This window comes from Protopterus annectens, chromosome 3.part0 (genome assembly GCF_019279795.1).
Source record: "Protopterus annectens isolate FY-2018-M chromosome 3.part0, PAN1.0, whole genome shotgun sequence".
NCBI classification, from domain to species: Eukaryota; Metazoa; Chordata; order Ceratodontiformes; family Protopteridae; genus Protopterus; species Protopterus annectens.
Genome location: NC_056731.1, coordinates 159,834,949 through 159,862,094, shown reverse-complemented (window position 1 = coordinate 159,862,094; position 27,146 = coordinate 159,834,949). Strand labels below are relative to the sequence as shown.

Genomic DNA, 27,146 nt, shown 5'->3' with positions numbered 1-27,146 from the left:
AAATAGCTCTAAATGAAGATCTATCTTTTCCTGCTGAAGAAAAGCTCTTTGAACCAAGGTATCTTGCTGATGTCCCAGGGACACAATCCTATATGATAGAGTCAAGACAGACTTTTGAATGATCCCTTGGAATCCCAGCTTGTGTAAGAGACATCACACCCAAGAGAGAGATTTCTGACACTTTGAAAAAGTCTCTACAAGAATAAGCAAGTCATCCAAATATGAAAAAAATGTGAATACCCTGTAGCCTGCAAAGAGTTATAACTGGCTCTAGGCATTTTTGAACACTCTTGGTGCAGTGGATAGTCCAGTGGGTGAGGCAGAGAACTCAGAATGTGATCCAGACACCCAAAACCTTAAAAAACATCTAAATCTGGATGAATAGAAATGTGATGGTAAAGCACCTTTTAGGTCTAGTTTTACTAGAAAACTTGAAAGAGGAAGAAGAGGTAACAGGTTGTGAAATTACACCATTTTGAATTTGGGCATTATCACAAACAGGTTTAGGAATGAAAGATCATGAACTGGTCCCTAAGCATTTTCTTTCTTTGACACCAGCAGCATACTTGAATAAAACCTTTCCTGACCTGCGAATAAGGAACTGGTTCTACAACTCCTTGGGACACCATGTGATGAAGAAATGGTGGAAACAAGAGTTTCATCATCCTCCCCAAGAAAGGAAGAATTTCCTCTCCCTGCTATCTGTAATTTTGATGAATGATTTGCAGAAATATTTGTCTGAAACAAACAGAAAAATGGATATTTGGACTTTCTGGAAGAAAAAAAGTGGCCAGAGTAGGAAAGGGTCACACGGTCTTTTGAATAGTCATTCAGATTTGTTGGACTGTCCTTGGTTTTGGGAGGTTTGAAGCTTCTTTTTGGAACCCCCTTGCCATTTCTTCTTAAATGTCTGTTTACCTGAATTTTGTTGAGACTGTTTATTTTGTTTTTTGCCAAAATCGGATGAGGAGATAAGAAAATTCCTTGGAAAATTTGGAAAAGGAGAGCTAAAACATCTTAGAAATTCCCTCGATCAGCTTGCCCCTTTTCATCACACTTTTTAATCATCTCTACAGCAGAGGGACCAAACACTAAATCTCTATCTAAGAGAGTATTTAAAATCTCCTTTTTAACATCACCTGGGATGTTCTGAGAATGCAGCAATGGAAATATCCTTAAAACAGTACCAGTGGCCATAGCCCTGGAAGAAGTATCAACAGAGTCATACACACACTGCAAACAACTGCAAACAATGAGTCAGTGACCTGTGAAATAGATGAAACTAAGTTATTTTTTTTCTCACAAGAAGAAAGTGCAGATAAAACATTGTTCATACTTTCACAATTTCTCAGAACAAACTTTAACATATGATCTTGACAATTTAAAATTCTGAAAATCAAATTTGCAGAAGAATGCACTTTTTTCTCATACCTATCATAGGTTCACAGGTTGGTACTAGGCTATCAGCCCTAGGGCCTATACAACCCTAGCCATAACAATTCCCTGGCTATTTCTTCCCACGCTATTTACTTCCCTGGACCCCTGTCTAGCAGGGCAACTGACGTGATCCCCGGGGTGAATTTCCTTTCTCCCATCCAATCGTCAAGGTCCCTTTTGAAGAGGGCCAAAGAGGCACTCTGCTTGACATGTATGGGCAATCTATTCCAGAGTCTGGGGAGTCTCTGGGTCAGGAACCTATCCCTCCAGCATGTTTTGTTTATTGTGATGACAAGGTTTAGATCCCTAGAGCGTGTGGCTCTGAGGGATTGGGATTTCTTTAAGTGTAGCATGTCCAACAGCTCTGGGTTTGACATGGCCTTCTATGTTAAGCAGAGATAGCCTCTGAGTAGCAAATATGCGACAGAGTATAGCTGGAGTTTTTTAAGGCGGTCAGCGTAGGGCATCTGCTTTAGGCCTGTGATTCTTTTAGTGAGGTATTTCTGTGGCCTTTCCAGTTGCTGCAGATGTCTTGAGAGGTACATACCAAACGGGGCATTGTATTCTATAATGGGTCTAATGAGGGATGAGTACAGTGGGACAGTTACATCCTTTTTTCTGGATGAAAAGCCCTCAGTGATGAGGTGCGCCACATAGAAGGATTTCCTGACTGTTGTGGTGATGTGGTTATCGAAGGTGAGACCACTGTCCACTTGTGTCCCTAAGTCTCTTATCACACTTTCAGTGTTTAGTGTACTGCCACCTATATGGTAATTCATGGGTACATGTTTTTTCCCAAAGGGGATAACTATACATTTCTTGGCATTGAGCTTGAGCCCATGGCTCTGGCACCAAGCATCTGTTTCTGTAAGGCCCTTTTGTAGAGTATCCACATCATTTGGGGATTCAGTAATGACTCCCAGTTTGCAGTCATCTGCAAACTTTGTTAGTCAGAGTCCCTTAGTGTTGGCCTGTACTTCAGAGAAGTAGATGCCAAACAAGAGTGGTCCCAGAACTGAACCCTGAGGTACTCCACTTGTCTGGAGCTGGATTTGGAGTCGGCTACTTTTACAGTGTGGGTTCTATCAGTAAGCCAGTTAGCAACCCATTGGGTGACGTAGGGATTAATGCCCAGCTTAGTAAGTTTATCTATGATTCCAGAGTGGGGGATGGTGTCAAAGGCCTTGGCAAGGTCTAGATAGGCTGTGTGGACCACCTTACCCTTGTCCATGGCTCTGGAGACTGATTCGAAGAAGTCAGTCAGGTTCAGGAGACAAGATCGGCCCTTCACGAACCCAAACTGGGTGGGGTCCAGTGTTTGAAGGTTGCCAATGTCTTTGTTTATAAGTTCCATGATAATATGCTCCATGGCATTGCAGATAAGGCTCGTCAGACTGATGAGACGGTAGTTTCCGGGATCCAAGGTGGATCCCCCCTTGTGGAGTGGAATAACTGTAGCTCTGCGGCACTCAGTGGGCACAAAATCAATCATTTTCTCATCCTTATCAGAAGGAGTAGGATTGGAATTAACTAAATAGCAGCAGTGGGAAAAACTAAAGCTATAGCTGCTGGGTCAGGTTTTGGAATAGTGTATAAAATTTTAAAACATCGAGGAACTTTACACATCCTATCTGCCTTTTTAGGGGCAGCTGGCTGACTATCAGGAAAATTACAGGCAGTAATGCACACATCCTCTAAAGCAGACAGAACAGGGGGAACTGGTGTGGGTTCTGGAAAATCCTTCTATAGCAGCTTATATTTTCTCAGGGGCTGAGAAACCTCAGTGTTCCTCACTGAAAACAGTGGCATATTTTAGCAAAAGTCTCAGAGAAAAAGAACTCCCCCCACCCCCAGAAGGAAAATCAGACACAGAGCTCTCCTGAGTCTGAATCAGAAATCGGAGGAAAAACACTATATGGTCCCTACATCTTCCTGTTCAGACTCAGAATCCTGAAAAGAGGAATCCCTCCTTATTTTACCAGAAACTACTTTACAAGAAGGATCAATAGCCTGAATTAAATCTTGAGTTAGAACCAGTAAACTACTCCTATCCAAAGAAGTCTGAGGAGTAGATACTTTTGTTTGGTTTTCTGTTTCTTTCTGACAGGAAAATTGGGGCCAGCCATGTTACTAATGGCAGCAGCTGCATCCTGAAGGATGGGCACTGCATTTTGAAAAAACAGGGAAACCTTCCCTGTCCTTCTTCCAGGACTTCCAGGACTGCAAGAGTGGCTCTCCCTTGCCCACTGAGGAGACCACAACAACCAGAGAGGACATGGCTAACATCCAGTCCATAGTGGCTATAGGTATCCAGGGAAAAACATGAGTGGTCTTAGGTACAACAAATAGCCACTGCAGAGTCACCCACTGGCTGAAACAAATTACTATCCTACTATGGTGGTAAAGCCTGTTTGCTTAACTTTTTTCTTTTTGAGGCTGGAAGAAGAACCAACCATGGGACCAATAGTCTGTTGCATGCTCAAGCCAAAAATGGTGCCTCTTTTCAAGAAAGGCAAACTGGTAAACACTATCAGTCCACAAAAGTCCACAAAAGTTACTTTTTTTACAAAAAAACACACTGTAAAAGACATGCCAAGCCCAAAAAGTAAAAATAAACCATTTTCCACACAAAAATGTTTTCAGTTACTTAACACAACTTTTAAACAGACAGAAAAAGATACTGCTCCATATTAAAGTACACTACAGTCTTGAGAGAGTCTGTTAAAACACAACACCCCTAGCTTTAAAATCACTTTCATAAAGAGGAAAGTAATAAAATATCAACAAAATTAAGAAAAAAGTTTTTTTTTTTTATCCACAGGGAACTTATCTGCACAGCAAAGGAATGCAGAAGCTGACAGTCGATTCTCAAGAGCCTCAGAATAGCAAACTCTTCAGCAGGAGTAATGCGCTGAAGGGCTTCACACTCAAATATGTCTTTTATGCAGCTCAGATCTAGCTTTTTGCGGTTTGGGTGTGTAGAAGGTGCCCTGAAGCTTTGGAAGCTGTCTGTCTGTTATAACCTTGGCAGATATAACCCATATAGCTAAGATTATTGCAGCAGGGATCGGTATGAGCACCCAATATTTAAAAAAAAAGTTTTCTTGATTTGGGGCCTTTTTTCCTAATTATTTTGGCTTTGCCTCTGACTCCGAACATAAGAGGTTGAGAGCTATACTTTTTCACTGTATTGATGTTACACAAGAAGGAAAAGATAAATACCTCAAGTGATCTGTAATCTGCCACTGTTTGGTGACTTTTAGTGAATCAAAATATGTTTAAACAGCCCCTAAATCATAAGAACGTGGGCAATGTTTTTTACCCTCTCACTGGACAGGGCTTATGTGACCCATGTTTTCTTTGGCATTAAGACGATTAGACTTGAAAAGGGCCACTAAAAGATAGATTTTACGTTACACGTTGCTCCAATAACGAGTAAGGGCAAGTAAAAGTGCAAAAAAGAATGACTTTTTTCAACATTAAAAAAAAACTGAGCAATGCAGAGCGAAATACAATACCTTCCTCCACTGTGAAGCATAATACATCATATTGTAGCTCCGTAACTAACAACCTCAGTATACAAAACAAGATTAATGGACAATAGTCCTGTACCTCAAATGAAAGAAGGAAAAAAAAACATTTTACAGTTATGATAAACAACAGAACTTCTTGGCTCACTAAGGTGCTTAAGACAGGCAGAGAAAATAAAGCCCATGAGGAATATATCCACACATTTCAGTGATTTTTGGTAGATAAAAATACTAGTAAACTTCAGATTTCTCTTTACCGCTATATAACAAATTTTAACTGGAACCTGAAAATTAAGTCATACCTTTCGTTACAACAACAGAAATCATGTGACATGCATTTGGCATCTAGAAAGTTCATTTATATTCAGTGAACAAAAAAACACCTTACTTGTTAGCAGTACATTAATATACAGTGTACAAACTACCTTACTTGTTACTTTATTTACTAACAAACATCTATTCATACCTCACATCTCCTTACTCTCCTTTCTTCACGCACCTCCTTACTTCTATCAATTTCTCGCTCCAGCTTTCTCTCTAAATATATGACAAGCCTGCTTTTCTCTCACTTTGTATTGCAATTCCTGTTTGTATTGCACTAACTTACCTTTAATTTCTCTATAAACTGGCTAACATTTCTCTGTCTATTAAATCATTGTCATATGACTTGTATGTATTCTTAACCAATGTTTTCACAGTATGCCTAACTTTATATAATTATTTAAAATAGATTTGTTTTTATTATTATTATTTTTAAAGACTGTAAAATTATTATTCTAAAAATATGTTGTAATACTTTGTAGCTTTTCTTGCCAGGCCTCTACTGAAAATGTTCTCCTACCCTGTTTGACTTCCCTGGTAATCAAATGTCAATCAATAAATAAATAAATATTTTGAATCTACAGTAGATCAGATCTCATTATAACCTGTTAATATTTTCAGTGTTTTTCCATTGTACAACTCCAATCTCTCTTTTTTTTAAATGGTTACAGTCATGCAATATAATCAAGTTAATTGTAACAGATGTCTTATACACACCATCATTTCTGCTTTTGCCAAACTATAACTAAGGAATACCTTAACATGGATACTGGAGTCAGAAAACTGCAGGCAACTTACCATAAATGTTAATGAACTTGTGTGAATATTGCCATCTTGCTGTTACCCTATTCCCCACAGAGATACCTACTTACTACTTTTCATGAGACAGCACACACCACAGTTCCTGTACAGTCAAGATGTTCACAATTACTTTTGTATAGTCTGGTTTAACCATCCTTCACTAAAGGAGCTGTAATATACAGCTCCTCAGAAGTCCATAGCTCCGGAATACCCAATGGGGTGTGTCCTTGCAAAAGTCCTTCTTAGTGCTACCATAGCCTTATTTGCCATTAAAGAAACTGAGCACAACTGTATTGCATTTGTAGTTATAAAGGTTTCAACAAATTTCCAAATTAAGCCAAATCAGAGGCTATACCTGCAAGTATAAATAATAAGCCTGTTTTAGCATTAATAGATTTCTGTCACAGACAAAAATCATGACACTGGATCTGTCCATGTTTCCTGGTTATTGCACAATATCGGAAACATTCAAAATAATTCCTCTCTTCATTTGGGCAACCACAGTTTCAAACATTCTGATATCATTAAGGGAGTTGGGAGGGGGTGATGTTCATTGGGGTGGCAGACTTGAACTGCTGTCAGGATGAAACTGTAGGTGAAAACATAGTTAGGGACTACAGCCATAAGCTTTCAGAGGAACCCAGGTGCTACCATACAATCTGCACTGATGTGCTTCTAAAGTGATGCTGTACCTGCTGTTTCCACTTATACTGACGTCACCAAAGCAGCTCAGAACCAGACTTGTTGATCTGTATAAAGACACTGCCAAGCATCAGGCTTTGTGCTACAATACACTGTTGGTTGCAACATTGTTTTCACTGCTAAAGCAAAATGAATATATTTTTTAATCCATTTATTAACTATGGGGGCAGGCTGTTCCAAGGAGCCTTTTTATCCACAACTCAGGCCACAGGGAAATAAATTAAATGTAACATAAGGTTTGAAATTTCAACTTAACAATGTAAGGTGTGTTAACAATTTAACAGTAGTGCTAGGATAAACATGAACATCATAACTGAGGAATACATTGACCTAGGACAATAATGACATTGATGCACTTAATATTTTTCTCTGTTTCTGCCTCCCTGCCACCTTCACAACTGCCAATCAGCAGCTCCCAGTGCCGCTCCTTGGCTGCCAGGTCTATTGAACTGTACCACCTTCCTCGGACTTGCTCCAACTATGGTAAAGACTGGTAAAGAGATCAAGGCATCCTGAGGCAGCAACACACTGCTGGCAAAAGAGTGTTTTTTTCTTATCTGTCCCCCTCCTGCACATGCCCAGTACCTTGGTGCGGTGTGCAATGAGCATTAGCACTGAACTGCCCCTCATGTCTACAAGTGTCAGATATCAACAGGATGCCTTACCCACCTTCAGGCAGCGATGTGAGGTTGTTTCTAGGGTTTCCAACAAGAAGTCTTTACTGAGCGAGTGTGCCCTGAGCATTTATGCCTCCAACCACTCACAAGTGTGGGCACACTCATCCTCCGTGCCTGCACTGTCAAGTGCCCAAGTCAGTACCTGAGCTCAGGTCACCTAAGCTGTAGTCAGGGCTTTATCCCTCTACATCAACAGTGCAAGCACATTGATAAATGACATAGATAGAAATGCAAACAACTTATGCAAATGATGCTCCAGCAAATTATCTCCCCCAACGTAACCCTATGGGACAAGTTGTTTTCCTCTTCTAAGTTTATTGAAACAACTTATGACTAAATAAACAGCTCCATTCAAAGTTGCAAATTGGCCACAAACACTTAGGATCCAAGCAGAACCTGCCACTTCAGCGAAAGGCATAAGATTTGATGAAATGTACACAGAGGCCCAAAGGAAGAAAATAAGACAGACATCTATGCTTACACACTACAAGAAATAATGACTAAGTGTCCTTATGTTAATACTTAATTTTTACATTTTTTTCCATTCTCAATGTTACTGCAAAAATATCTTGATGCAAAGTTAACTACACATTCATCTGTGTAATAGATTCCCGTTAGCATGGTTTGAAAGAAGTGGACTGTAATTTAGCATCCCCTATAGAACCTACTTAAAAAAACAAAAAGTAAAATTCACAGTACAGAGGCCACTGACATTCCCCGATAAACATATGCACACTCTTCAAACAACCAAGGTTTTACTTACTACATACTTATCACGCTATCGACTAGTTACCATCTGCAATTAAAAATATACAATCACCGATTAATATATCTGTGCACTTATAACTAACAAAAAGATAACATTAGAATCAGGCAGTCACCAGCCAAAAATTAGAATCAGGCGGTTGTGAACTTAGCCTAATTAAGCAAAAAAAAAAAAAAACAGTACCAAAGAGCTAAACAAATAATACATACAACTTCTTTTAACTTTACTTGGGTCTCTCTTGAAACAGGCCTGGGTCTCCAAAGAGAGACGCAAGCCGAGCCATGTCAGACTCCAAACCAGTTACAAGTGGTGTCCCACAAGGCTCAGTCCTGGGACCTCTCTTGTTCGGTATATATTTCTCGGAGGTACAGGCCAACACGGAAGGACTGTGGCTGACCAAGTTCGCAGATGACTGCAAACTGGACGCCATAATCGACTCTCCAGTCGACACAAGCATCCTCCAAAAGGGCCTCATAGAAACAGACAACTGGTGCCAGAGCCATGGCCTCAAGCTAAATGCCAAAAAGTGTATAGTCATCCCCTTTGGCAAAAACAAAGTGCCCACAAATTACCACATAGGTGGTAATCCATTAAGTACAGAAGAAGTAATTAGGGACCTGGGGACCCAAGTTGATAGCAATCTCTCATTTGACAACCACGTGGCCAAAGTGGTTAGAAAAACATTTTATATAGCCCACCTAATCATGAAGGGTTTCACATCTAGATCAGGGGAGGTCATCGTGCCTCTTTACTTATCCCTCATCAGGCCCATAATTGAGTACACTGCCCTTTTGGGATGTACCTTACCAGACACCTGCAGCAACTGGAAAGACCCCAAAAGTACCTCAGCAAGAGGATCAAAGGGCTCAAACAGATGCCATATGCTGCCCGGTTAAAGAAACTCCAGCTCTACTCAGTGGCATACCGCCTGTTCAGAGGCGATCTGTCCCTGACGTATAAAGCCATGTCCAACCCGGAATTAATGGACATGCTGCACCTCAGAAAATCCAAATCCCATCGAGCTACGTGCTCGAGAGACTTGAACCTCAGCACTGAAATAAATAGGACATGCTGGAGGGACAGATTCATAACCCAGAGGCTCCCCTCACTATGGAATAAAATCCCAGTCCAGGTTAGGCAGAGTCCCTCATTGACTCTCTTCAAGAGGAATCTTGATGAGTGGATGGGAGATCGTAGGTTTACCCCGGGTATCACGTCTGTGTCACTGTTAGACAGAGGCACAGTATACTAACCTCAAAAAAGGGCATAGCAAAATTAATTTAAAATGGGTAGCGAAAGCCAAACACACTCTGGCTAGGCTTTATAAATGCCCTAGGGCAGATAGCCTAGTATGAACCTATGAACCATTTTAGAAATACTAGTTTGCACAGACACAAAAGATATAGCCAGAATTTTCATATTTACACACCAGACTCCCGTGCTGTTATTTCTTCCCAAAATAACTACTTATTATCTAGAGCATATATGTAACTACTGACACAGCTGGCATCCTTTCATTGCACAGCTAATAAAACATTATAACTGACTCTAATAATATAAAGTTAATAAATGCATATGGCTTACTTGTTGACTCAATTACACCTTTTTATTTCCTTTACGTGCACAAACATTGAGCACTTGGTGCCTTGGAGTTAGTTAAAATGTTGCCAAGGTCCTCCCAAAAACCTGATCTGTACAGACTACACTGTAGCTACACCCCTGACAGACAAGTTCTACACTACAGGCAAAAGTCTCGGAGACCAAGAAATACACAAAAATACAAACTGGAAAAACATTGACCACTGGACAGTAGTTTGCAATTCAGGTGAGATTATTTCATTTTGTGCAATAGCAGCAACAAATGTAAAACAAACCTTAAAGACAAGAATAGAACCACTGGGCAGCCACGCAGTTCAACCATAACCATGTATTTTATACCAGCAGGTTTAGATACAATGAGCATGCAAACTGTCAGTATGTAAACAAACGTTTTCCAAACTGACATTTCAAAAAGCGATTCTTTCATTATTGTTTGAAATATTCTCTTGTTTCTATGTTTCTTTGCGCTGGCCAATAAAATTCTTTTGAAAGTGCTGACCAAATGGTCCAAGCTACAATGTGACTGATAGCTGAATGGTTCTTTTCAAGCATGTCCAAGGTATTCAGTGCTCACTTAAATTTGCTGGATCGTAGGTGGGTAAAACCACAACTCAAATAAATCAGGATATCCTTTTATATCCTTTATAAGTCTAACCATTTTTTTTTGCTTTTTTTCATTAAGTCACAATGACTAGTGCTAGTAAAACCATTCTACCTGCCCCTGCAAGTATTGGCAGAACTGCTGTCAACTTTTTATTTTACTTCATATGATTATGGCACACCTACAAGGGTAAGTGCAGCATTTTTAAGACTTACTCCAATGCAATGTATGACTGTTTCACAATCACATTACACAGCTCTAGCTATCAGACCTACAAAAGCTTTAGGTGCTTGAATAGTTTGCAAAAGAAAATGACTTGTTAACTATTTTTGTTTTTAGTATTAATCAGGAAAATATGTATGTGCTGAAAAAAAAAACAAAGTTACATGTCCACTTACTCATCTTTGGGTATTCCTATCAGAATCCATCTAAGCTATCATTTTGGAGTATACAGCTATACTGTCACAACCCCCTGAACATAATACATATTTAGTGCTATATTCCTTACCTCTAAACACTTTACCATAGCATTCACTGCACTTTTGCAGTCAATATAAGCATGTTATCACATCACTGTGTCAAGAAATGATGGCTGGCACATCGATAAACCTACCCAACGTGACAAATTACTAACAGGGAGGACTCACCAGATGAAAATTAATTATAGTAAAGCTCATGAATAATTTATGTCACCACTGCAGGTATCAGTAACAGTAATAGTTTCATCAGAGGAGGATATTTTTAAAAAAAGTAATCTCATACCATGTTGATTATCATAATTACTTGTATCACTAATGGTTTGTTTGTTTGTTTGTGTCTTTTGGCTTTTCCCGGTTAGGGGTCGCCATAGCGGAACTCCGGTCCGCTAATGATTGGTAGTGGATTTTTACGTACCGGGTTACCAGCCCTGACGCACAACCTTCAACGAAGGAACGCCCCATTCACGTATGCTCTACACAGAAGACGCTCTAGCTGAGAATCGAATGGGACGTCTTGCTATGAGGCGACAATGCTACCGCAGCACCACCACCATCACTAATGGTAAGGGTAGTAATCTCACCAAAGGAAAGTTGAAAAAAGTCAGCTCATACCACAGTTGCACAGTTTATAATGTCACAATCCCTAAATGTTCAAGACCCCAAATTCAGTCACTGAGAAGTTTATATCCTGAACATTTAGTCAGTGTTACCTATTAAGATAGTGTGTTTTTTTTTTCTAACTCAACTAGACTGTTTCTTTTTCAGAATAACAATGCTTTTGTTATACTTCAGAAATTTACATTTGTTTCTAAAGTAAACACTGGGAAACTGTGTTTCAATCTTGTACAAGGCTTGACATTCTGTGCTTAGAATATGTTATAATTCAGTAATATATCTCACTTCAATAGTTTCTATAAAACAGAAAATATACTCCTCTCATCATAGTTAGCATTCTACATTCCAATCCTTTTTACCAACAAATGTTAATGCATTCTGTCACTGGTCCAATCAGACAAGTAAACAAAGAAGAAACAGACATGCACATCCTGACATGATGCCAATAAAATGATGCAGCACAGTATGGAAAACTTATTATTCTAACCTGGGCATTGTTGTGAAATGACAAATCATTATCAGTGAAAGTTCCAAATGCTCTTTACACGAAGTGTGGTTTCTCATTGTTTAGTGAACATGCAAAGTTGAGTGGATTTTAGAAAGAAGTGATAACATATTTAGGAACACCTGAAACATATTGATAAGGCTATATAGGAACACAACATTTACTGTATAGTGTATATAAAATGTTTAAAATGAAGACCTATTAGACAGATTTTTTTTCTTTTTTATGTTTTCTAGAGTACTTTGCTAGTTCAGAATTTACTACAACAGGTATAACCTTACAAAATGCATGCAAAATACATGCACTGTAAACACATATGTAATAGTTTTGTATGTTTTTTCTGTTTGTGCAGCTTTCCTCCCCCTGCCACCACTGAAAAATGGGTATTTTACCCATTCAGACTTTCTTGGATGGTGACTACTAATAAATAAAACTGTAATGACATCTCTATGGTTCTTATGGGGGAAATGTTATCATGAAATACTGAACAATAAAATGATGACAAAAAGAGTGGAGAGCTAAAATAGTACCATTGCCTCTATGCAAGACAGCTTGGACACTCACCATGCATACACACATATACAATAAATCTATCTCCTAACCTAAACCTTACCCCAATCCTAAACACTCCTAGTCAAAGACACACACTTAATCTTTCCACTTACATAGTCCTTACTCAAACCTTAACACACACACACACACACACACACACACACACACACACACACACACACACACACACACACACACACACACACACACATCTAGTATGCATTCCAATTTACCTTTTCTGGCAAATCAAGCATCCAATGAAACCTTCATTCAATAAACCAGATGTTTCCATGAACAACCCTGCACTTCTGGCTGTCAACCAAAGCAATGGTTGATGAAACACATGGCACTCTAAAAATATATACATATACATACATATATGTGTGTGTATATATATATATATATATATATATATATATATATATATATATATATATATATATATATATGGATTCACTTTATAATCTCGAAATACTGAAATATTGAATTTCAGTATCTCGTGACTATAAAGTCGAAAAACCAAAACACCAAAACCCGAAAACCGCAAAATGCAAAACATTGAACGTAAACACACCATACACCACACAACACATACACCAGCCTCTCCACATTGAAACAAACAAAAAGAAAACAAACACAATACAAATAAATAAAATAAACCTACCCTACATATAAGCATGGGGCTTACACACACACACACACACACACACACACACACACACACACACACACACACACACACACACACACATAAAATATACATATTTGTGTAAATATTTAAATATCTATTATTTTATTGAAAGAGTGTATATAAGTTTTGATTTAATGAAGTGTCCTTTTTTTGTTTGTTTTTTCTTTTTTTTTTGGTAGGTGTCATTTGTACCCCAGGAGAGCACCACCCCCTTATGCTGCAATGCAGTGTCTGTATGGAAAAATACCAGGTCTGGGAATGGAATCTACATTGTTCTTAAAATTCAGCATCAAATGTTAGCGTGCAAACTGCTAAGCTATGCATATTGCAATTTTTGACTTTATTTACCTAAGGAAGATTTTGCTAAGTCACCACAGCATATCACTCAGATTTGATGGATATTTTATTTATTTACTTATTTATTTTACATTTGTTGACCGGGATAGTCCGACTGGATGCATGTCCATTTTCAGCGGAGGCCCGGGGAGAAAAGCTCCATGGAATAACAAATCATCATAACATGTCACATATTACAAATAACAAATAACACATATATTATTTACAGACATTAGCTGGGCAGATAATACAAATTACATATAGAATATTTTCAGTGATTAGAAGAGCAAACATTATAACAAATCGTCAGGTACTGTTATTCAGTGAGAGAATCGGATAAAATTACATAGTAGGCTTCCTAGCAGATTTACACATTCCAGAGACAGGTTAACCAGGATTGATACAGTGACATAGCCAGTTTGTTCCCAGGTGGTGTTTGAACCTAGTTTTGAACTGACCAAGTGAAGAGAGTAAGGTAATATCAGCTGGTAGAGAGTTCTACGATCTACCTACAGAATTTACGAAGAGCAAGTCACTGGCTGAGTTATTAGTTTTACATATCTGAATAAGGAGTCTGTTGGAGGAGTGCAGCGGTCTAGGATTATTATAGAGGGTGACAAGATATTTAAATGCAGGGGTACTGTTAGGGTTATATATGATTTTATGGACCATAACCAATTGGTTATATAGTATTAGACTGGGTAGTTCAAGACATCCAAGCTGGATTAGATTGATGCAGTGATGTTTCCTAAAAGGCAGCCCAGTGGGAAACCTGGCAATGTGGTTAAAACAGATTGAGAGTTTGTTCATGACAGTCTTGTTAACATTAGGGAGAAGAGGGGATGCATACAGAAGAGTAAAGAGAAGGTGAGATCGAACTATGGCAACTTTGGCTGGGGAGGTTAAGAACGCTTTTATTCTGTAAAGTGATCCTAGTTTTTTGTTGATGGTTTTGATCAATTGGTTAATATGTAGGTCGAATTTTAGATTATTATCTATAATGACACCTAACAGTTTAGTGGAGAGGTCAGTGGAGATTATTGTTCCATCATTTGCTTTTATTATAAAGTTAATGGCAGTAGACATTTGTGTAGGTAATAATAACAGCATTTTAGTTTTTTTAGGATTTAGAATCAGACGTCATTGGGAAAGTCAGTTTTCTATTGTGTTAAAGGTGGTTTGGGTGGCTAAGTGTAACTCTACTGGGGATGTGGCCGAGCAAATTAGGTCGTCAGCATATTGGATACAGCTGACTTTTGGGATGATAGTATTCATATTGTTGATGAAAATGAAAAATAACAGGGGCCCTAGTATATAGCCTTGTGGTACTCCAAGGGTGTTAGGTAGTAGGTTAGAGAGTTTATTCTGCCAAAGAACAGCCTGCTGTCTACCACTTAGATAGGATTTAAACCATTGAAGGGCTTTAGGATCTAGACTGAGTGTTTGCAGGGTGTGAATTAATAGTTGGTGGTCAACCATATCGAATGTCTTGGACAGATCCAAGAAGAGGGCTGAAGAAATATGGTTATTGTTTCGATTATGGCTTATGGTGTTGGTAAAGGCTAATAGGGCTGAGGTAGTACTGTGGTGAGGTCTGAAACCATGCTGGGTATCTGCTATGAGGTGATTATGAATTAGGTGGTGCATGAACTGTCTCTGAATACATTTTTCCATAATCTTTGCAAGTGGAGAGAGTACAGCTATAGACTTACAGTTGGAGAATTCAGTAGAGCTACCTCCTTTATGGAGTGGGATTACATAGGATATTTTCGAGATAGTGGGAATTTTAGCTTCTTCTATGGTTCGATTGAAAAGTATCGATACCGGGTATGCAATAGCATCAGCTGATTTTTGTAGGTATTCAGCAGGAAGTTGGTCAGCCGATAGTGTGGTGGGTTTTAGTTTTTTGATTAGGGTATGGATAAGTGATGTGGCGACAGGTTGAAAACGAAATTAGAGTAGGTTTCTAGAGGTGGTACTTTCTAGGCAAAGGGAGCTAGGATGTAGTTGGCTGGCTAGGGCCTGAATTGTCTCGGTAAAGAATCGGTTAAAACTATTTGAAACATCATCTGGGGGTTTATCAGTAGTGGCAACTGGGATGAGGTAGTAGTTTGTCCAGGGTATAGTAGTTTATTCAAGCCTTCCCAAAACTTCTGAGGGTTATTTTGATTTTCTGTCTGTAATTTGCAGTAGTATTGTTTTTTGTCTTGTAGTGTGACTTATTTAATTTCGTTCCTAAGTTGCCTGCATTTAATTTGATCTTGGGGGTGTTTTGTTGAATGCCATAAAGCCCAGGCTTTGTTTCTAAGGCTAATTTTGAGTCTAGTCTCATTTGAAAGCCATGGTGCAGTTTTTACCTTTGTTCTTTTTGAGTGAATAGGTGCGTGTAAGTCAAGGATCTCAAGGAATTTATTGTTAAAGTACACAACTGCTTCCTCTAAGGGGAAGAGTTTTAAAATAGACAAATTACATGATTTTAGTTCTTGTTGGAATTTGGCTGAGTCAAAGTTTTTGTTATTTCTAACATTTCTTAGTAAGGGTTGTTGGGGATTGATAGCTTTGTGCTTAATTATATATGTGAGATGGTGATTGTTTACACTGTCAGGGTGGGTAACAGAGGTGTACAGATGGGGGTGACTATTGATGAGTACCCAGTCAAGTATGCTTTCTTTTTGGTTGGGCTTACCTACCCTAGTAGGGGTGTTAATGATTTGCGTAAATGAGTGTAGGTTAATATGGGTGGTTGCGGATTCTGATGAACAGGTGGCCCAGTCTATATTGAAGTCTCTGAGAAGTAGGGTTTCTTGGGGGTAGTGACTAGATATCCAGTGTAAGGTGTCTTCAAGTGTAGTTATATTGTTACCTGGGGGAATATACATACAGATGACATAAATTAATTTACTTTTGTTAATTTGCAGTTTGGTGGCTAGAATCTCTAAGCTGTTAATCTGAGGTGGTTGTACTACATCTGTGGTTACAATCATCTCTAACTTATAGAGTATAGCTACCCCACCCCCCTTCCTGGAAGCGCTGTCCAGCCCGTGTATGTTATACCCAGGAGGTAGTACTTCATTGTCTGCAGTGGTAGGTTTTAACCAGGTCTATGATAGACAGAGAATCTCAGGAGAGTGAACAGCAAGGAGTGCATGCAGTTCAAGTACCTTGTTATTAATGCTTCTAATATTAAGATGATAGGTTAGGAGAGAGTTAGATGGCCTGGGAATTGTAGGTTTGTAGCTTACTTTACAGGTAGAGGGGGAGTATGTGTCTAAGGTGGATGGGCCAGGGTTGGGGTGTATGTCTCCACCAAGTAATAGGCTAGGCCTAAGTTTGGAGATAAGTTTCAGGAATTTGTCTACGGGTTTGTGGCAGAGTTTGATTCTAGTGCTAATTTTCCTAGAGTTGATGTGTAGGAAGTTTGAACAAGATGTTGGATATGTCCTGGTACTGTAAGTATGGCTGAAGGTGGGATGATTGACAACATGGGTAATAGTATGGGCCTTTGGAACTTGAAGTCCTGTGAGAGACTGATTTTCATATAAGATAAGGAATTATGGGGCTAATAGGAGGGGTAGTAAAAAGCAGTGCAACATTGTTTGGGATGTGGCTTGAGAGATAAGAAACTGTTATACCTGGAATTGCAGTACCAGAAGATAGTGTGGTTAGGTAACTGTATTGGAAGGGGGTGGGATGCTGCCAGATGAAAGTTTATAGGTGCTAGTGAGATGTAGGTAGAGGGTTTGGGATGTGACAGGAGCTAGTAGGTGGGGGAGTGAATAATCAGGTAGAAATGTAGAGGTAGTGGGGGTGGGTGAGAATTGGGGGCAGGGAGCGGGGCTATTGCAAATCCCAAGGTTTTCTAGTCTGCCTTAGAGCAGTTAGATAAGTATTATGGCACATTTTTTTACACATTTAATTTTGTTAGCTTATAGGTTCAATTTATAGGAAGTGAAGCCTTTAGATTATGTCCTTTTGTATTACACTTTTTAAAGTTAGTATGCTATAGGTAATACAATTTTGAGGTTGTTCTGATGGTAAAATTTCAAATATTAGAGGGCAGGGGTAAGCTACTTTTTAGGTAGGGTTAGGAATAATCCAGTTCAAATTCTCTGATGAGAGAGAGAACAAGGTAAAAAGAAAGTTCTAGCAGAAGAACAGCTAGAAGGGAAGGAGATTTATAACCGAGTAGAGTTCAGCAAATTCAGAAGAAGACAGCAGTAGAAGGAGTGAGGAACAAAAGGGGAGTGCAAAAACAGAAATAACTGCAGAGCCAAGTTCTATCACTGCACAGCAAGAAACAGTCACTTAGACTACCAGGTACTGTGGAAAGTATATATGCAGCTGACAATTTTGTAGAGTAGGAATTCTTAGAGAAATAGAAACCTTATGCCAGGAGTGATTATGGAGTGGGAGAAATAAGGACAAGTGTATTAGGGAAGGAGAAGACTGAGTAAAACCATGATTCCAAACTAGAAAGTGTTGGGTTCAGAGAGATCTCGGGTGAGGGTGGGGGTTATCAGTAATGGGCACTCCCTGAATACATTCTAATGAAATTTACAGTCATAGAAGGTTTAGCATTAACCTACACTGTAATGTTCCTGTACTTTAGGTAAACCGGCCACAGACTTTTGCAGATGCAGCTTGCTGGTAGAGAACTGTTATAGGGATGCCCCACTGTGTTTGTATTAGTTGACAAATGGAGGTCACCCTACTGGAAGATGCCAAAACAGCAGATATTTACAGTAAATTTACTATTTTTTTTCATATAATGGAATTTTGTTAATATACTTTTTCACCATACTGGGCAAGCACACACATTAAATATTTAATTTTATTTAACATGGATTGTTTTCTCTGATGACCAAAGTCTTCCCTTAAATTGCAGCTCATGTCCCTTCAAGCAGAGTATCCCACTTGTACACAGCTCACGCCTATCCCACTTGTACACAGCTCACGCCTTACTGGGGTTACTGTCATTTGTTTTTCAGAAGATTCTCCGTTTTTTTTTTTTTTTTTAGTTTTTAAAATTATTTATGTCCAAGTCACATCTGTACTTGTTGCAATCTGAATTAGCCTAATAATCACATACCTTTACCTCATATCTGACCTTTCAACAAAAAGACAGCATCCAATATTCTTTTTTTCCTATAGTAGAGTTCCTAAAAATTTGTTTGAAATTTCTTACTAGATTAAATTCTAGAAAAGTATTTTTCATTCCATCCCCTTTTTAAAATATTTATTAGCTGAAATATCAAAGAAACTATTTTATTACAGTATTAATCAATTCTAATGATATTTCACAATTATTTCAAATATGAATTATTTTTATTATGAATGAGACTAACTATGTATACCATAATAACATTTATTTGTGAGACATCATTATCATACATCTTTAAGAGAGATTTTTGGCCAAATTTCTGAAGCATGTTTTCCAATTTGTGCAAGATAAATTTAGGTCATCCAAGCAACTGACCTTAGCATTTTAATGTGTTTTTCACAATCTTTAAGGAACCAGGATTCTTGTAAAAGCAACTTTTATTAAGCCTGCAAATGCCTGTGAATAAACATATTATTTCAGAATATGTAGCATATGTTTTTAATACAGCTTAATGATGTGATGCAATACAGAGATATATCACTATCCACCTTTGTGGTTCTGTACTTATAAAAACCTGAGTAACAAACATGCTACATTGGGGGTCATCGTATGAGAGCAAGGTCTTGTAATTACTGCAACAGCTACCGATTGTGCCATTAATGTGGCTTGGAAATCATACTGTTTGTTTACATTCCTAGCACTGTAAAATAAGTCATACGACTAGCAAGGAACAACCTATGTTACAGTTATCCCCTCACTGAGTACCATACCTCTTAACTTCTTAGTGCAAGAAATCTGGACAAAGCCTAAATTAATGGGGGGACAAAGGTCCAAAAATAGAGACAGATTTTAAATATTGCCCTGTTACTTAGAACGTTGTTCAAATAACATATTTTGTGTTAGCATGCATTTTCTGAAGGCTATGAAATCTGAAACTGAAATGTATGTCATTATTTAGTGACTTCAATCTTCAATGATTTGCCAAACAAACAAACTTTATAAGGAACAAACAAAAAATATGAGCCACAAATCTTGGTATTCTGTGAAAATCTGGTCAGTTGCAAGGTATGCTGGGAACTAAAAATATGTGATCTGATTTGACAGACTTGAAATTTAATATATTAGCTTTTGTGACTAAAACAAATACCATTCATACTAAGCCAAACTGCATAATTATTTGAGAGAATGCTAGTTGTCCTCCATGAAGAAAATGTTCCTAACCATCTTTTATACCTTCTAATCTTGATAAACATAAGTGATGGTGGATGATATGTTTATCAAGGTTAGAGGGTATATCATCCATAAATCTAGAGGGGAAGGAATTTCAATCACGGCCAGTTCACTCTTTTTTGTTTTTTGAGAACTAAATTAATGATTCTATATATATATATATATACAGGATTTTATTCCTCTTAAACAGAGAATGAGATGCAGTCCTGATAATTCTGGAAAGAAAAAGTCCAGGCCCTAATGAGAGTCACAGGGTATTAATGCTTTTTTAGTTTGTGACCTATAAATCTTTTAAAAGTGGTGGACTTCTCACCACATTGCCACAGAACTGGGAACAAGATGAAAATCAAATATGGTTTATTCCAAACTTATACACAGCATTGTGCCCCAACTTAAGACCATGCTTTTTCGAAAACTGAAGTACTTCTGTATTACTATGGGGGAAAATCAACAGATCAATCTCATAATCAGTTTCCATTTTCTCTCCACCATGTGTACTGTACAGTCTATAAGCTTAATTATTAACTTCACCAAAGATTGCTAATGATAAATTTGGTGTGCACAGCCAAATGCTTTAAATTTCAACAACACTGTGCTTTATATTTCTGCAAGACAAAATGTAGAGTAGTTATCCAGAACTCAAAAAACAAATGCATGAAATGGGACCATGTCTGACACAAACTGATACACTATTCAAATGCCCTTGGTGTAATCTAGCTCAATTAACAGCAGTACTGTTCCTTACTATTTTCATCCAGATCCATTTCTGACCAAAGTGGTGAGGACTATATGAGGAATTCTTGCGGACCATGTAATTTTAGTAGATGTTAGTTTGTCAAACAGCAGAAGATGTCACTCTCTTCTGCTTCAATAAACTAAACTGATATTGCATCACATAGAATTTAAGGCACTAGCCTTCAAATTAAAGAAAAGGTCTTGTTTCTTCTCCACACTTCCAAGCAAAACTAGTATAAACATTCAAGATATGCAGGGACATATTTTTGCATCTCTACCTGCATGTGTGCAAGGCTGCTGAAAAACTGTTCCTGTGCTCTAACTTTAAAGCCTGTAGTTTTTCTCCTGACCAATAACAAAAATGAGTTGACCAATAACAAAAATGAGTTGATCCCAGCAAAGAGTCATGACATCAGAGAAAAGCTACTGCACTTGACTTGTCCCATCTCACCCCCCAATAATCCAAGTACAACATGAAAACAAAACTATATCACTGATCAGTATTAGCAAAAAACTACGGGCACACATAAAATTGTCTAAGGCCAGCTTCGAGAGAAAAATTGCACAGGGCACTAAGGATAATCACAAGGCTTTCTTTAGTTATGTTAGGAACCTGGGTGGTAATTCCCAGATATGCTCAGAATTAGTCCAAAATGACAAAAAATACACCGAACCCACAGACATTGCCAACATCCTAGCTGACAGGTTCAGCGCAAACTTCTCCCACCAAAAGGGCAACTACCTATCCCAGCAGAGTGCTGGCCCCCTGACATCTCAGATGCTCAGGTAAGAGCCGCCCTCTCCAAAGCAAAAAACACAGCATCAATGGGACCAGATGGTGTCCCGGGCTGCGTCCTACATGAACTCCAAGAAGAGCTAAACCAAAACATAAAACTACTGTTCAATCTCAGCCTTACTACAGGATATATGCCCAAAGAGTGGCGTACAGCAACAGTGGTCCCTCTCCATAAAGGTGGTGCCTCAACGGATCCTGGAAACTATCGCTCCATAAGCCTGACTAGCTTGGTCTGCAAAGCTGTGGAAAGGATCATCTTGGACCTCATAAATAAAGATATTGGGGACCTACAAACACTGGATCCTACCCAGTTCAGCTTTGTTAAGGGCAGATCCTGCGTCTTACTGGTTGATTTCTTTGAAACAGTCACCAAGGCCATTGACGAGGGGAAGGTGGTCCACACAGCCTACCTGGACCTCGCAAAAGCCTTCAATACAATACCCCACTCGGGCATTATAGATAAGTTCACCAGCTTAAATATAAACCCCTATGTCACTAGATGGATTGCAAACTGGCTCAAGGACAGAACCCATATGGTTAGAATTGCTGGAGCCATGTCAGACTCCAAACCAGTTACAAGTGGTGTCCCACAAGGCTCAGCCCTGGGACCTCTTCTTCGGTATATATTTCTCGGAGGTACAGGCCAACATGGAAGGACTGTGGCTGACCAAGTTCGCAGATGACTGCAAACTGGGTGCCATAATCGACTCTCCAGCCGACACAAGCATCCTCCAAAAGGGCCTCATAGAAACAGACAACTGGTGCCAGAGCCATGGCCTCAAGCTAAACGCCAAAAGTGTATAGTCATCCCTTTGGCAAAACCAAAGTGCCCACAAATTACCACATAGGTGGTAATCCATTAAGTACAGAAGAAGTAATTAGGGACCTGGGGACCCAAGTTGATAACAATCTCTCATTTGACAACCACATGGCCAAAGTGGTTAGAAAAACATTTTATATAGCCCACCTAATCATGAAGGGATTCACATCTCGATCAGGGGAGGTCATCGTGCCTCTTTACTCATCCCTCATCAGGCCTATAATTGAGTACAATGCCCCTTTTGGGATGTACCTTACCAGACACCTGCAGCAACTGGAAAGACCCCAAAAGTACCTCACCAAGAGGATCAAAAGGCTCAAACAGATGCCATATGCTGCCCGGTTAAAGAAACTCCAGCTCTACTCAGTGGCATACCGCCTGTTCAGAGGCGATCTGTGCCTGACGTATAAAGCCATGTCCAACCCGGAATTAATGGACATGCTGCACCTCAGAAAATCCAAATCCCATCGCGCTATGCGCTCGAGAGACTTGAACCTCAGCACTGAAATAAATAGGACATGCTGGAGGGACAGATTCATAACCCAGAGGCTCCCTTCACTCTGGAATAAAATCCCAGTCCAGGTTAGGCAGAGTCCCTCATTGACTCTCTTCAAGAGGAATCTTGATGAGTGGATGGGAGATCGTAGGTTTACCCCGGGTATCACTTCTGTGTCACTGTTAGACAGAGGCACAGTATACTAACCTCGAAAAAGGGCATAGCAAAATAAATTTAAAATGGGTGGCGAAAGCCAAACACATTCTGGCTAGGCTTATAAATGCCCTAGGGCAGATAGCCTAGTATGAACCTATGAACCTATAAACTGAGGACCCTATTTAAAAAATAACAGTGCAAGTCTTCAATGTCACAGATAAGCACAGCAGTAGTTTTCCTGCAGTAAACTGTGGAACAACCTTTTCATATCCCTTGGTTCCTCCAACCCCAGAAAAATCAAGTGGAGTAAACAAACACAGAAAATATGTGGGAAACCTTTTTAAGCAATAAATAAATAAATGCAAACCTTCTGCTTAACAAATGACAGCAACAATTGTTTTCATGTATGACCATGATGCTAGCAGATGCATTTTTTACAGACCCTCTACTACCTTTACAGATATCACAGATTACATTGCATGACAAAATATATATATAGCACTGTCCCCTATGTAATGTTTTTCATCGTATGCACAGACACAAAAACACAGAAATGAGTTACTGAACCCAAGAATAAGATGTTTGTCTTTGCGTTACTGCAATTTCTTTGAAAAAAAATCATAAGTATGCCTCGTTCTTATACACTAAGTTTAGTAAGTCAGACAATGTAAATTCATTCTGTATTTTGTCCATACGAGACTGATATATAAACATTCTACATTATAAGACTGCATCTGTGTCATAAAAACATTGCAAGCGATCTATGGTACTAAGCTTACAGCTGTGCTGTTACACAGAGCTTTGCAATAGAATATAACATCAGCTGCTGAGTAATTCAGAATGACTCCACTGTTCTCACACAATAAACATCACTTGTACATCTTTACAGGAAAAGATAAACCAGCATGGAGTTTGGTCAAGTAAAACTGTAGTTCCAGTAATGTTTAATATAACCTGCTATGCATGCCCTAACACATCTGCACTTTTTCCATTAATTGTACACATATGTAATTATTAAATTATTAATCTACGCATAATGCAACACTGCAGCAGACACACTTAGACATACATATACACATACACAGTGCTGAAGCAAAAATTAGGAAGTTACTGCATAAGAAAATGAATGCAATAAACCAACTTATTCTGATTAGAATTCCAGTTATATAAAATAATCTATTAAACTGACCACATATCTGCATTAATGACTGCCAATTTGTTGTTCCAGTCACATAAAATAATGTGTGAAGCTGACCACATATCTGCATTAACGACTGCCTCAAGTGGAGTGGTCCACTTACAGGTCCTTAAACAACGGGGCAGCTGCCAGCAGTGCAGTCTTAATGCCTTATTATTATTATTATTATTATTATTACTACTGAGACAAAAAATCAAATGACACAACACTGCTACTAATTCTGAAGTCAAGCCTCCATTCATCTTGATTAAGTCTCTGGAAACATTGCTGTGAACATGCAGACTTCACTACTGGTTGGTATTAAACATACTACCTTACATGAGTGCAATATGCAAGTTATAGAATGTTGTTGCCATTTCTGTATTTAAAAATACTACTGTTTTCATTCATTATATGTTTCTATTTAATATCATTTTAAATCCACTAAAAACAGGTTTGAAAAATGTGTCTGTGGGTTAACTGCTGAGTCAGTTATCAGACTGTACAGGAAGCCCATGTACCAAAGACGTACTAACATTCATGGTACACATGCTGTCACTTCAGTCATAGCTAGTGTGTGTGTGTGTGTGTGTGTGTGTGTGTGTGTGTGTGTGTATGTGTGTGTAGGAGGGGGGGAGTTTTTGTGTATGACTTTGACCAAGAAACATTAAATTCATATGCATAAGCATTTACAAGTCTATGACTTTTAATGAGATACTGCTAACTTAGCTACAAACTATAGATTCAACCACATTTCAGACTCAGTCCTGGCACTAGAACCATTGTATTTTTATGGGGAAAAAGAAAAGGCATTATGATAAACATATGTGAGGTTAACAGTAGTATTAAAAAAAAAACAGTCAAAACAAAATGAGTTACAGAGTACCCATATTTACAGTACAGAAGAATTGTTTTAGAGAGAGAAAAGATACGATTAATGTCATCATTCACTTAATATGCTGCTGAAAAATTACATCCTTAGCAATGATTTATACAGTACGACCTGCTGCTGGTGCCCTTTCATAACAGAAAAAATAAAACTAGGTTAATGGGCTAGACTGGTGTGAGAAATGCTACATCATAAATTAAGTAAATAACTACTGCTGTGGCTGTCCAATAGTTTAACAAAGACCTAATGCACCTGAGAGGAGGTGTAGGTGGGCACAGGCTTACACACACACACACACACACACACACACACACACACACACACACACACTGTTATGCTTGGGTTTCTTCATTACTACAACAAAAAAACTCTAGAACAAACAATATCCACGTAGAGACAGGAGGGCTGAGAATACGATTCTGCTTTCACTCCCATCTTCTGGTAAGCATTAAATAGAAAGGTCTGCAAAACTTTGAAATGGATACAAAAATAACAGTAAAGGTGGATAACAAGACTCAAAAATATATTGTCTCGATATTCCTTGATGAACATTAAAAAGTCAATAAACTGCAATACATAATAAGAAACTCAAGAAAGTATTAATGTGTGTCAAAAGGCAATAGAGGAAAACGTAAATTATATGAAAATAATGTGGTACTGCAATGTTAAAGAAACAGATAGTGGGTGTACTAGATAATCAAAGTATGGGGTGGGGGGTCAAACACAACGCTCGTTTATTTTTTTTTAAATCCGTGAACCTGTCCTTGCATTCATTACCGAGATTTGACACACTTCGTGCTACTTATGTACAGAATCAGTATATTTCACATAAATAAGGAACAATGGTAATGCAGTTTTGCTGTGATTGTACATATTTAGTTTAAGCTGTTTTCGGAAGGCTAATTCAGTTTCTTGTTACAGTCATTTATACGGAGCATCAGCTCCAAATTCACTTTTAGACGCAGGCTATACCACTGGCAAAGAGGGCATCACACGCACAGAAACAATGGAAGAAAATAAGTACTTAATTTTTAATAATCTTTAGAGCACGTGAATTCCACAAGACAAGGGATGCTCTTGATTTACTCCGCAGTGCATGGTTAGTGCTATACATACATACATATAAACAGCAAAGCAACGCAGTACTGTTAAATTCTGGAGACCATTTAAAATTATTTTATAACGGATTAATTATGAAATGCGATATTTAATGACGTATATACCTCAAATCAATACCTACTCCTTCGATCACTCTCCAATCTCATTGCTATATGCAAACTAGCACTGATAAACATCTGCAGCAGCAACACAAACTGTATTTCTTTGTTTAGGACAGGATGAGTTGTAGTAATGAACCAGCTGAGCAGGACTTACCTGGACAGCTGATACCTTTGCCTTTCCCATTTTGACAGGCACCGCTAGGAAGATGGTTGGACGCCTGGGTGCCAGGTGGCAACGAAAGAGTTACAAGGAGGAATCCTACAATATAATAAAAAGCTAAAGGTCCGATAAGCCTAGCAGAGTGTAGACCTTCCACCATGATGATGGTGGTGGTAGTAGTAGTGGTGGTGGTGGTGATGGTGATGATGGTGGCGACTACAACAGGCCCGAAGCATCAATTCCAGCGCTCGCTACAATCCTCTGCTTCCCCGGTGCTTCCTGCAGCATCACCTCCACGCTCCTTCGCCAGTCCTGGCACTTTCATCCAGGTACACTGCACTCGGTTATCCCGTATCAATAGGGCTTTAACCCCGACAAGTACTTAGGCGAAAGAAACAGCCGAAGCAGCCGACTCAGACAACAACAAAGGGGGACGAGGCAGGGGGAGGGGATGGGGTCACGTGACAGGAGCAGTAGCAGCCCCCCTGGGGACTCGCTGCTTCGAGAGTGGGCTTCAAGTCGCCCTCTCCGGCGCCGGCCAACTCCGATCCCGGCTGGAGATCATAGCAGAGGTGTGCAAAGGGGGGAGCAGTGGTTGGGGTCGGGGAGATGAGTGCAAACAATCCAAAGCAAAGAAATGCCCAGATGGTTACATTCATTGTAGTGAAGGAACACGGATATTGCAAACAATTACCTGACAACTTGAAAAACTTAGCACTTAACATCTTTTGATGGAAACAGCATGGGCAGATTC

The 27,146-nt window shown here is 39.0% G+C and overlaps 1 protein-coding gene across 1 annotated transcript in view; it reads right to left on the bottom strand.

Moving 5' to 3' along the window:
• The window catches only part of TMEFF1 (transmembrane protein with EGF like and two follistatin like domains 1), a 1,099,811-nt gene extending 1,072,878 nt beyond the window's left edge, over positions 1-26,933 (bottom strand). Inside the window, exon 1 of the mRNA XM_044064659.1 lies at positions 26,387-26,933. Coding sequence (XP_043920594.1) covers positions 26,387-26,552 — 166 coding nt within the window. The 5' untranslated portion in view covers positions 26,553-26,933. The remainder of the gene's footprint in view (positions 1-26,386) is intronic.
• Positions 26,934-27,146: the final 213 nt, after the last annotated feature.